The 13,328-nt window shown below is 45.5% G+C and overlaps 1 protein-coding gene across 1 annotated transcript in view; it reads right to left on the bottom strand.

Annotated features, from left to right (window-relative positions):
* The window catches only part of Itgal (integrin subunit alpha L), a 33,087-nt gene extending 31,356 nt beyond the window's left edge, over positions 1 to 1,731 (bottom strand). Inside the window, 2 exon segments of the mRNA XM_051193051.1 lie at positions 461 to 560; positions 1,530 to 1,731. Coding sequence (XP_051049008.1) covers positions 461 to 560; positions 1,530 to 1,584 — 155 coding nt within the window. The 5' untranslated portion in view covers positions 1,585 to 1,731.
* Positions 1,732 to 13,328: the final 11,597 nt, after the last annotated feature.

Genomic DNA, 13,328 nt, shown 5'->3' with positions numbered 1-13,328 from the left:
CAGCAGATCAGAAGTTCAGGACTATATTCAGCTGCAGCAATTGTGAAAGCGGCCTGGTCTACAGACTGTCTCCAAACAAAGTAAACAAGGAAATGAAGGCTGAGGGTGCACTCAATGGAGGGCTTGCCAAACACACAGACCTAGTGTTCAGACAGCAGCAGCAGCACCCACAAAGCATCAGTTACCAAGCTTGCCTACTAAGTGCTCAACTAGACTATGACTTGGAAAGGGGAGGGGAGAGGGTTTCTGTGCACGCATGTGGCATATCACCCATCACCCTCATTTTGTGGTATTGGGAAGCCTTGTCTCTGTTTTCGAAAAGCCACCTAGCAGACACTTGCAGAAGTGAGGCCAGCCCCTGGTATGTGATACCCTACCCCCAGCTTTGTGACCTTGGGCGGTTGTGAAGCCCTGCATACTCTCCTAGTGGTGGTGGGGAGTTGAAAGGGTAGCAACTCACCCATCTCCGACCTGCAAGACCCGGTACCCAAAGTGTCTCCCAGCGTGTGCCAAGAAACTCTGCGCATGCCGCGTATCCAGGTTGTAGCTCCAGGCCTCAGCTGAGGGAAGCAAACTCAATCAGCGCTTCCTGTCTGGACCCCACATCCCACGTGCAGCCCCAGGGCCTCTTCCTCCAAACCCAGAGGCTGCCTACACCCAAGCAGAGATGGACTGGTGCCAGGCTTTCCCTCCAGAGCCTATACTAGAGAATAGGAGATGATACAGTCTGTCTCCCACAGGCCCCAAGGACTCAACTTCCCCTTAGACTATTGGCAAAGAAGTAAGTGTAAGAGGTGGAGGCCCATGAGAAAGAAGCCAGGGAAGGGGACCCCGGGCAGAGAACGACCAAGTTCCCAGGCAGAGACCAAAAGAGGGTGCCCTGCGGTTCGTGGCTACTCCACACACTGCTCTTTTCTGGGGGTCTTGAAGCCCAGCACCTGAGAACTCCAAAGAACAACTTCATTGAATCTTCATATCTTATGCCCAGCAGGGAGCTGAACTCAAGCTCTGGAACCCAGCAGGCCAGGGTATCTCCTATACCTTTAGAATTCAACACCCTCCCCTTCCCAGCTAGAGTGTCATCCTCAGACTCTAAACTGTCCATTCTGGCCCAGCTTTCCTTAGAGTCAGACTTAGAACCCTGTGTCCTGGGATGTCAGGGATGAGGTAATCTTATTTATTCAGGTGAAGGGAGGTGGTGCCTCCGAACAAGGACAGCTAACACGGTAGAGGTGGAGTAGTAACCCAACCCTGAATTCTCCTCCCCACCCGGGAGGTCCCACCAACCATCTCCCTAACCCTGAAGACCCACCCCACCTCCGCTGCTTCCTTCCTTGCCCCTTTCTCTCCTTGCTATCAGGCGTTGACCTCGTGTGGGTTCCCATTATCTCTCTGAGGTTCCTGGGCCCCACATCGCCTATACCACCCACCGCTCAGAGTGACCCCTTATTTTCTTCAGCTCTATAAAGCCTTCTGGTCCCACGTGTCACAGACGATGTCCCTTTCCCCATCCCTCCTGGATTTCCTACCAAACAGCTGGAGTCCCAATAGCAACAGTCTGGGGCCGGTGATGTGGAAACTCATCTGTGCCAAGGAGGGATCTGTGGTCCAGCCTCAGTCTCTGAGAGCTCTTGAGATTTTCTGGCCACCTAGACAGGATGGAAGAGGGAAATGGTGATGCCTTTTGCATGGGGCCCCTTGCAGTGTAACTTTCTCAGGGCCACCAGGCTGGTGACACTGGGTGGGGGTGGAGGGAGGGGTATGCTCCTGCCAGGGTTGTGAAACCTCTCTGTTCAGAGAGGAAGTGTAAGCAGGTTAGATACACTTCCTGTGCCTGCTTGCATTTTCACATCTTCCCAGAGCAGACAGCAAGGCGGTTAAGTGACAGCCACTTCAGCTGAGCAGCCTCAGCCTCCGGAAGACTCTTCAAATTGAGATAGAGAGGGTTTGGATGGGGTAAGGGAGGGGAGAAGCATTGTAATTATATTATAATCTAAAACAAAACAAAACAAAAAACACCCCCCCCCCAATGATAGGTGGTTGCTCAGGAAATAACGCTAAAGCTGAGCTGCTGAACCACAGAGGAAGACTGTGGGTGACAAGGAGGAGGGGAGAGGAGCCTGGAGCAAGCTACGGAGTGGTGTTTCTTTAGAAAAGTGAAATACAATCCTTAGGATAGGAGAAAACACTTGTAAGGAGCACAGATGATGATGCAAGGGCATTCAGACTCTATGTGAAGAACTCAGACACAAAGACAACTCTACAACAACCAAAGAGACAACTTTGGAGGGTGTCTTTTTAAAAATCTCTCTCTCTCTTTTGGAGGGTGGGGGAGTCTTTCCTGGAATTAGCTCTGTAAACCAGGATGGTCTCGAACTCACAGAGATCCACCTGCCTCTGCCTCCCAAGTGCTGGAATTAAAGGCATGCGCCACCAACTCCGGCTTAAAATTTCTTTCCTTTTAAAAAATCAACTGTTGTTGCACACCTTTGATCCCAGCACTCAAGAAGTAGAAGCAAACAGATCTCTGTGAGTTCGAGGCCAACCTGGTCTACAGAGCAAGTTCCAGGACAGCCAAATCTACACAAAGAAACCCTGCCTCAACCCTCCTCAAGAAAAAAAAAAAAAATCAATTGCTGAGCCCATGAGATAGCTCAGTGGATAAAGAGATGTGTGGTTCTGCCAGCCTGACAAGCTGAGTTCCACCCCCAGCAGAACCCACAGAAGGTCAAAGTTGTCTTTTGACATCCATGTATGCTCTGTTCACCCTACACACAGAATAATTTTAAAATGAAAGTTTTATAAATGAACATACTTTTGAAAGTTAAAAATATGTAATTCTTTCTTGTGTGTAGTTCAGGGATCTATACCCCTTAGTTCCTATTATGTATGCTTTAAATGAGCAAAAGGTTTGGGAAGATGTTTATTCCTATGGTTCTGTGGACCGATTCCAGGCCCTGTGTGATAAATAAGCATTCTTCCACTTGGCTACATCCCCAGCCCAGTCAGAGATTCTTTTAAAATGATATATAAATGGCCAATAAAGAGTTGAAGGGATGTTCCACATTATTAGTCATTAAAGAAGGAGCAAGGCCAGGCATGGCAGCCTGTAATCCCCACACTTGGGTATGGAGGTGGCAGAGAGGTACTGCTAGTTTATGCTACAATGTAGACCTTGAAACAGACTCAGGGAAAGCAGCCAGGTACAAGGGCTCACATGTGGAATTTCATCTGAGTCACATATACAGAGAAAGTATTAACTTTTTGTATGTGTGATGTTGGTACTCGAACATAGCACCTCAGGGTACTGGTTGTCTACCAATGAACTACAGTCCCAGCCCTCAGAGAGAAAGTGGAAGACTGATTGTGAAGGAACAGAAAAGAGAGTGGCTGTAAATGGGTTTAATCGCTTTAAGTAATATTTAATATTCTGGGTTTAGACTGTAGAGATGATTATACAACTTCATGAACATATATATGAAGAAAGCTTTGTTTGCTTTCTCAAGATGGGGCTTCTCTGTGTAACTTCCCTGGCTGTCCTGGAACTTACTCTGTAGATCAGGCTGGCCTTGAATTTATAGAGACCCGTTTTGCCTTTACCTCTTAAGTGCTGAGATTAAAGGCCTGTGTCACCAATGTCCCGGTATGACAAAATATTTTGAGAGAGGGAGAGAGAGAGTTTGGTTTTGGTTTTGGTTTAAGATAGGGTCTCAAGTTGCTCAGTCTGGCCCTGATACAATCTTCCTCCCTTGATCTGACAGGAGCAATACACCCAGTCTGAATATATTAGCAGTGACTGACTGAATTGGCCACTTTTTGACATGGTGTCAAAAATATGTAGTGGAAAGAACACAGCTTAGTCAACAAATTGTTGCAAAGTGAATGTCTACTCAGCTCAAGGAAGAACTCAAAGTTGATCCAATTCTTAAACACTGAAACTGTCACAAGAAAAATGGGAAATACGCTTCAAGATATGGGTGAAGGCAAAAAAGTACGTAATTTCTTTTGTTTAAATTTTATTTATTTTTTCTTGTGAGTCAGCCTCACTGTGTAGCCCTAGCTTACCTGGAACTCTTAGGGATCTGCCCACCTCTTCCACCCAGAGTGCTGGGACTAAAGGTGCCACTGTTGTGCCTACGGGTTTCCTCAGCCTCCAAGGAAGTGACTCCCGACTGCAAAAGCAAAAGGTTTTTATTGCTAAGAACCAAACTGGCTGAGACCTCACTCTATCAGAAGAGTAAGGTGCCTGCTTACAATTGGGAAGGGTTTTGAAAAGAGGAAAGGGAAAGGGAGGCTAGAGACTGCTCAGCTCAGCTCACAAGGTTTCCAAGGTTACATTTCATAGAGTACAAAGTTTCTTTACAAGGTCATTATGGATAGGCAAGATTGATTAGCACACCTGCTTTATCTCCTGAGAACAGCATGTGGGCTCTGTACTCTACTCACGGAGTTACCTACTGGAAGAAACTCTTGTTGTCTCTAGTTGTCCCTTCTTGCCATAAGCCCTAATTTTTAATTTTTCCATCACACCACCACCACACCTGTTATTTTTTTCAGTGTGTGTGTGTGTGTGTGTGTGTGTGTGTGTGTGTGTGTGTGTGTATAGGCATAAGCACACCACAATAGGGGTGTGTGTGTGTGTGAAGGTCAGAGGAACATCTTGGGGAATCTGTCCTTATGTTCTACCTTGCTGAGGCAGGGATCCATCTTGTTCCTGCCTGCTGCTTGCCAGCTTCCAGCAGATTCTGTCCAGATGCTGGCCACTGCATCTGACATCTGATATTTTAGGAGGGGTTCTGGAGACCAGGCTCAGATCATCAGGCTTGGGCAGGCTTTTACACCTCTCTGTTTTTGTTTTGAAACAAAAACTCTTTGTTTTTGTTTTGAAACAGGGTCTAGCTCTATAGCCCAGGCTAGATTCAAACTCCAAGTAATATTCCTCCCACAGAGCCCTGCAGGCTGGAATTACAGATGTGACTCATCACGCCTGGTGAGTATATTCATTTATTAATTTATTAGTCTAGTTTCTGCAGTCTGCTTGGACTGTAGAACAAAATACTTTGTGTCTTGGGGAGTTTTCATTTGCCTCAAAAATGGCGTTTTCTTGCTTCTGTTTCCCAAAGACCATACCTCTATATATCTTTGCATTGGGGGTTAAATTTCAGTATAAATTCTGGGGGAAACACAAATATTTAAACCCCATGGCCCTCAAAATGCAATCTGTTGTGGGGCATTCACCAGAGAAGACTTCTCAGACAAGGGTTTAGACCAATAGAATGTCTTTATTAGCTGGCTGGAGACTACACTGGGTGTTCAGGATCCCAGTGTAGCCCCCAGTCTTCCTCAGGATGAGCTTTTAAGCACAAAAACCATGTTCTGGGTTGACATACCTCAGTTAACAAGAACAGTTAGCCAGAAGCAGAACTACAGAAGCCAAAAAGCAAGGTTAGTACATTTAGAGACTTTCCCAGACTATATGGACTTTGATGGAGTCAGCCTTTGTTTTAGTTGTGACAGGTTGTATTGTCTACATGCTATTTTACAGACTGCTAAGGTCTGGGGCCTGTTACACATGCCTTCCTCACTTGCAAAATATATTTGTTCCATCCCAAAATGGCTTCAGATACCTTAACACCAACTTTATAGCCTGAGCCTTAAATCTCATCTCTCTCTCCCTTCCTCCCTCCTTCCCTCCTGCTTTCTTCAGACAGGGTTTCTTGTGTGGCTCTGGCTGTCCTGGAACTCTTTTTGTAGACTAGAATGGCCTCAAACTTGGTGATCTGCCTGCCTCTGCCTCCTGAGTGCTGGGTTTTAAAGGAATGTGCTACTACATCTAACTCCTAAACAGTCATCTGAATTGATTCAGGTGGAACTTAATGTCTGGTTCACACTGAAGCCAAAGAGAACCAGAGAAGCCAAAGAATCACACAACTTAGGAACTTCCAAAATTCAGTGGGGAAACAGGATGGGTGTCCTCATTACAAAAAGGAGAAATAGCCTGCAGTGGTGGTCCACTCCTTTAATCTCAGCAGCTGGCGGGTTTCGGATTTCTTGATGGGAGAACTCTGCAGCTGCAGCTGCAGCTGGCTCCTGAGTATCCAAATGCAGCCCTAGTCTGCTTTTGTCTTCAGCTCCTGTTGAACACACATGGATTGTATATGAAAGTTTCTCAAAGGTGCAAAGCCAAGGCAAAACTGGTTATTTTCTTATCGAGAATTTGCATTTGGCATTGTCCCTTTGGAAGCTTAATTAAGATGTCTGTGCACGGAGAGAGTGTATTTGAATCATAGCAAATTCTCAGGGTTTCCCCCCCCCACACACACACACCTTCTCTTTAAGAACTATGAGGCTGTGAGGCTCAAGAGTTACAGGAAGTTAGGGGTCAAACCAAGAAAGTGATTCCCCTGAGGAAGTTGGCCACAAAGATCCCAGGCTGGGACCACACTGGGGAAGTCCTGAGGCAGCACTTCTCCCGATTACTCTCTCTCTCTCTCTCTTTCTCTCTCTCTCTCTCTCTCTCTGTCACATACACACACACACACACAGAGAGAGAGAGAGAGAGAGAGAGAGAGAGAGAGAGAGCTTCCTAGTAAGTTATCAGAGCCTTTGAACTATTTCATCCCCATCCTTCTGTTTGACTTTTCTTTGATGCTCTCTGGATCTGATGGTCATAACCACAGCTTCTGTCCCTCAAAGAGATGACCATATTAGCCTCAAAAGCCTAAATGTGGCTCTCTTCTGCTTTGTGGACTTCTGACAGCCGGGCATTGTAGCACATGCCTGTGATCTCAACATTTGGGGGCTGAGTTAGGAAGATCTCAAGTTCCAGGCTAGCTTTGGATCCATGAGGCTCTGTCAAGAGAAGAGGAAGTTGGGTTCGTGTGTTTGTTCTAAGGCACCAGGGTTTGAACCCAGGACCTTGTGCTTGCTGATCTAACTCTTAAGCCCTTGCTAGTCAAACCCTTAGTTAGCCCTGGCCTTTTGTTTGTTTGTTTAGTGGGCATGACAGTGTTTTGTTGCTGTGTTGTTGTTTTCCATACAGTTTTTATTGTGATGAAGTTACAAAGGTAGATACAAAATACTTTTTTCTCTAAAAGTAAAGTTCACTGACTTAGAAAAATAAAAATTTAAAACTGCATCACAAATTTAAGTGAGGAACATTTTAAGTTTGTTTAGATGGTAACCAAAACTAATTTCTGCAAACTCCTTTAGATTTATTTATTTATCTTTATGCGTGTTGACTGTAAGTATGCCTGTGTGAGGCTGTCAGAATCCCTCAGACAGTTGTGAGTTGCCATGTGGGTGCTGGGAATTGAACCCAGGTTCTTTGGAAGAACAGCCAGTGCTCTTAACCACTGAGCCATCTCTCCAGCCCCTGCAAACTTCTTTTGATACAGACCAGCTGCGTGTTCTTCTAGACTCCATATTTGCCACATGGGTCATTCACTGACACATCTGGATCTACAAAATACCTGCTTTGGGGGCTGGTGAAGGGTGTTGGCTTTTTGATACAGGGTTTCTCTGTATGGCCCTCAATGTCCTTGAACCCACTCTGTAGACCAGGCTGGCTTGAACTCAGAGATCTGCCTGCCTCTGCCTCCCAAGTACTGGGATTAAAGGCATGTACCACCACCACCTGGCCAGAATAATACCTGTTTGAAACAGAATCTGACATTAAGAAACCCCAAATGAATTTCAGTGCAGTTGCCTCAGTGACAAGAGGGGACCACACACAGCCCAGGAAGCCTTTATGGTCCAATATCAAAAGCAAATGCAAGAATAGGAATCCTACAAATCCACTCACTGATCCCTGGAGGGAGGGCCCTGCCTGCTGAGGTTGCCGCTCATGGATAGTGCCCAGGCTGGTGGTGTTCAGGACACCCACTTGTAGGCCTATACTCTTCATTCTTGATTTATACCGCTGAGGCAATGACATCTCTGAGAAGCCCTGCTTTTAGTGTGACCTCACTGCTCAGACTGAAGTCAACAGTTGAAATCAGGAAATGGCAACACGTTTGCAAAATCTGTCACCACCAGGATTGTTCGTTCCTCTTGCCCTTGTTACCTGTCAGTCAAAGAAAGTACAAATCAGATCTACAATTCTCCATTAGCCTGCTGCCACCCGGTGGTGATTCCAGCTCTCAGGGCTGTGAGTTCAAAGGCAGCACGGACACATGGTGGCATCCTGAACCAAAATCAGCAAAACCAAGGCTGGGACTATACCTCAGGGAGAGAGCATTGGCTTTGTGTGATGGCTGTTCTTGGTTGTCAACTTGACTACATCTGGAATTAACTAAAACCCAAATGGCTGGGTGTACCTGTGTGTGTGTGTGTGGGGGGGGTCTTTGTTGAATTGTTTGAAGTGGAAGCTTAGGATGCTTTGGGGACATGGAAATCAACTGACTAAGGTATAAATTGAATAACAAGGCCAAGGCTAAGGGGAAGGGTCTCAGTCCTTGTATATGGCTTGGCTCAAACACAATGAAATATCTGGCCTGAGTGAGCACCCCAGGTGGGATGATCTTGAAGGGTTCTGCCCCATAAAGTGTGACCATGACATGTCAGCCAGTGAGCTGACTCCTTCCAGAACTTGAACTGGAAATTACAGAGAGGATTGGCCAGTTCAAAGAGAGAGGAGGACTGAGGATACACCTCAGGGGTAGACCACGTGCCTAGCATGCATGACACCCTATATTCCATCCATAGCTCTACCAAAAAGCAGAGGGGTCGTCTCTGAGTAAACACAAAACTTTCCAATGAAATAAAAGTGAAAGGAAGAGCAGACTCACCTAGCACTCTAAGGCCTGGGGCTGGACCCCTCATGCTGCAAGGAAAATAAACAAATTGAGAGAGGGTTTGGAGAGAAGAGATGGGGATGTGATGCAGCTGTATTTAAATTAAAATTGAACCAAAATAAATCTTTTTTATTAACTGAGAGAACAAAGCATACACACAGAGAAATAGTGCCAATGTCTTATGAACTGGACGAGGGGTCTACAAAGAGACTAACAATAGCAGGGGCTCAGTGGCTAAGAGCACTTGTTGCCAGGTAATGGTAGCTCACGCCTTCAACCCCAGCACTTGGGAGGCAGAGGCAGGCCGGTCTATGTGAGTTTGAGGCCAGCCTGGTCTACAGAGCTAGTTCCACTCCAGAACAGCCAGGGTTGTTACACAGAGAAGCCCTGTCTTGGGGGTTGGGGGGAGCACTTACTGCTCTCACAGGGGATCCAAGTTCAGTTCCTAGCATCCACATCATGGCTTACAACCATCTATAATGCTAGTTTGAGAAGATTAGATCCTTCATCTGATTTCTATGGGCACAAGGCACCCACACACACTGTTGACATACATAAAGGCAAAACATTCACACAAATAAAATAAATCTAAAAATTAAAAGACTAGCAATAACAACTGAATGGCATCCATGCCTAATGGCTGCCCTAGTCCCAGTCTATTTTGGGTTCTTAAATCTTACATAAACCAAAGTGTGACAGGTAGGGAGTCTCTGGCCACACTTGGGGCCTACAGACAGACCTCTGACCAGACAGAAACTCTGGCCAGGTTAGCCAGCTGGGACCTTCTTTCTTCTGGTCCCGATCACCCACAGCCCATGGATAAACCAGTTTAACATTTTTTCCAGAAACATGCACTTGGGGTGGGTAAGCATGCTGCTGGCTACAGTCAACTGGTGTTCTGGCTTATGCTCCCCACCTACCACTTCCTTTTGTTACACCTAGCCCATTTGTAGTGGTAATATTTTTAATAGCCCACGTTGTGGTGCCAATCTGTAGTAACATGTCTTTGTGGGGTTTAAGTCAAACTCAGTCAACTTGCCTGGTCCGTACCTGAGGGGGGAGTATGGATTGAGAAACGGCAGGTAAAGATGCTAAGGGAAAGACAGAGACACAGAATAGAGTCAGGAGGGCGATCCAGTGAATACTGAACACACCAATTTTATTCTTCAACATTCTTAAATACCCCAACCAAAAAGGGGAATGTGGCAAAAGACTTATTTATCAAGATACAAGGAAGAAACAGACTTTCTTCCTTAATTCTCCAAACATTTGGTAACCAGGCCTTAGCCTAAATCTCTCATCATCTGGCCTTGAGGGTTAACAGTAACCACATCTTAGACAAGGTCTCTTATTATTTAGATAAGACATCCATGATGAAGACCAAACATCCTACAGTAGCCATACCTTAGATCTTTAGGTCTTATGACTTTAACCTTGGAAAAGTAAAAACAGTTTGAACTCTCTGACCTTAAACCAAAATGAAGCAAAGCCATTTTTTGCACCACAAAGGAGAGAGACAATTATGGGTTCCAAAGATTTTAATAAATCACCACATAAGTGGGTCACAGATCAATCAGGGCTTCAGGAAAGGGACTTGAGAGCCTAGTTTCCTCTGATAGCCCTGAGCAGGGCAGCAGTGGGGTTTATTAGTATAAAAATCACAAACATTTGTTGCCAAGTTACAGTTGTTGTGCCCAAGTCATAAAGATCCCCAAAGACCCACTGATGCAAATGCATAAGGTTTATTGTTCATCCATCCATGATAGGGACCTCGTCTAGCTGGCTGACACAGCAGCCACCAGAGGAAGTGAGTTCCCTGTCTGCTGTCAAGTTTTTAAAGGCAAAAATCACAGGATTACATCAGTAGGTACGGGTTGGTTTCTGATTGGTTGACATTTGAGGAACAATCAGGAATTTCTCAAAGTCATATTTTGGCATAAAATACCTGTCCACCAATTATTCTCATTGGTCAGTGCTGAGAGGGAACATTCTGTGGTTTCTATTGCTTAGTCTTGTTACTTGCAGGTGGCCTGTTGTTCATAGATACCAATAGTTTTCAGAACTGTATTCTGGAGACTACAGGAGAGGTTTTGGTCTCCCCTGGAGTTTCTTTTGTGGCCAAACAGTTCCCAGGAACCAAGTATCTAGGAGGCTAGGGTAGGGTCTGGACTTTCTTTGTGTCAGTTTTGACCCTAGGCTCCCAACAGCCAGGGGATCTAGAGTTTCTTTGTGTCATGTGCTGAGTCACAGGCCTATGTGTCTTTCTTGTAGCCTGTTATGGCTGCTAAAGCAGGGGGCTGAGTGAGGGTCTGGTCCCTTTATTAGTTTACCCCTTTCACAGTTACAATTTTCACCAATCAGGATTTAGAGATTAGGGACTTTCCTTGACATTTTCAACTGACATTCTGTGCAAGCCTTTTAGTCCAACCAATCAGATTCATTTGTTCTGTTGTTAGGAAAAGCCACACTGTTTCTAGAGAACTATAGATGCATAATGACTGTTTCTATGGTTTAAGGAGTGGGTTGGTCAGCCATTGGAAAGTTCTTAGCTCCCCTAGGGCTTGGGAACCTGAACTTTATTTCAGGAGTCTGTACTCAGGCCAAGGTGCTTTTGCCTGCTCCCTTCACTCTAGGGTGTGGTAACACAGGAGCTTTGGGTAGGAGGGATCTGACAGCTGTGTGGGGATCACCACAATACTCCAAGAGATTAGAATGAGGCAATGCCTTGGAGATAGGAAACCCTGCCTCCAAAAACAAACAAAAATAAATAAATAAAATATAGAAGCTGGCCCAGGCTTTCCCTTTGGTCCTTGGGCCCTGCTTCCCTTCCTCTACCTTACTGGCCTGTCCTATTTACCCATGAGAATGCCAAAACCTTGCCAGCCACTAGGTATTGCATCAACTTGGCTTTGCCATATTTCATTAAGCTATGCTTAATGGAATTTTATAGCTGAAAAGGCTTTAACAGTCACCTATGTCCAGCCTCCCCAGATATGCACAAGTCCCTCTGTTTCCACTATGACTCAGCCAGCTTTTGTGTATGTGTCTGCAGAGACTTTCCAAGCAGAGCCATTGTGTCTCCTACTGTGGAAAAATCCCCTGTACACTGTGAAGATGTGTTAATGACAAGCTCATTGGCCAAGAGTTAGGCAGGATTTTTAAGTCAGAGAGCATGCTGGGAAGAAGGAGGGCAGAGTCTGAGGAGTCTTCAGCCAGACTCAGGAGAAGCAACATGGGAAGTTCACAGATGAGGTAAACAAGCCTCAGGGTAGCACATAGATTAATAGAAATGGGTTGATTAAACTTATAAGAGCTGGCCGGAGACAAGCCTAAGCTATTGGTGAGCATTTATAATTAATAAGTCTCTGTGTGGTTATTTGGGGAAGAAGCTGTTGGGATAGAGCTGATTGGAGGTCTAGACGGACAACTTTGCCTACAATCTCCTGCAGCTCTCACTTGGACTTTCTGAGGTCTTAAAATTTTTTCCTGCTTGTAACTAACTTTCCAGCTTTAATGGGAGCCAGTGCAAGTCTGTTCCATCTGAATCTGAAAGGCCCTGAAAAAAAACTTGAATAGTGTCTGTTACCTGTCAGTCTTCTCTCCTCAATGCAGATCGTTTACAGTTAATCAAACATTTCCCAGAAGGCAACTCTCAAGTCCAGTTCTGGCCATACCAGGAAGAACCCCTGTTCCAACTTCACTCCTAAATTCTGCTACCTCAAAGTCAGTACAATAAGGATGTTCCAGCAGGGTCTCTCTATCCTGAAACTTGCTCTATAGACCAGGCTGGCTGAGATCTGCCTGCTTCTGCCTCCCAAGTGCTGGGATTAAAGATGTGAACCTATGCCTGACTCCCAGAAAATCTTTAATATAAAAAGGAAGATGGGTTAGGGAGGGAAGAAGATGGGCCAGGGTGGTGGCCTTGCTGAGGAAAAGGGTTTAAACCCTCAGCACCATTTAAAAGCCAGGAGCAATGACTCACATCTGTAATCCCAGAGATAGGTGGGTCCTAGGAGCTCACTGGCAAGTCAGTCTAGAAAGTGAACAATGCTATACATGAACATGTACAGGAGCACACACCTGTGCATATGTGCACACGCACCTACATCATACAGATAAAAATATAAAAACAAGTCAAGTTAAAAGGAAAGACAGATGTGGAATGGAGGGGGAGCTTTGTGGCTGAGTGAATGCCTTGCACACACCTGGCTCTGGATTTGCTCTTCAGCACCCCACAACATAAGAAGGATAAAAAATAAGTGTCCAGCAGTAACAAGTCGGTCAAATCAATTAAAGATATTCATGTTAGCTTGGAAATGAAGGCTCCTGTCTCTAATTCCAGCACTCAGAAAGTGAGAAGGCTGATTATGAGAACCCTGATTTCAGTCTTCTTTGACTATACAAGGACACAAGTCTTCATCTACACACACACACACACACACACACACACACACAAAGGAGGCATGTGTGAGTGTCAGGGAGAGAGGGAGAGAGAGAGTGAGTGAATGTCTGTGTGATAAGACAGACACTATT

The sequence above is a fragment of the Phodopus roborovskii genome, unplaced genomic scaffold, assembly GCF_943737965.1.
Source record: "Phodopus roborovskii unplaced genomic scaffold, PHOROB, whole genome shotgun sequence".
Lineage (NCBI taxonomy): Eukaryota > Metazoa > Chordata > Mammalia > Rodentia > Cricetidae > Phodopus > Phodopus roborovskii.
The sequence above is the reverse complement of the archived record's forward strand: the minus strand, read 5'-3'. Positions and strand labels throughout refer to the sequence as shown.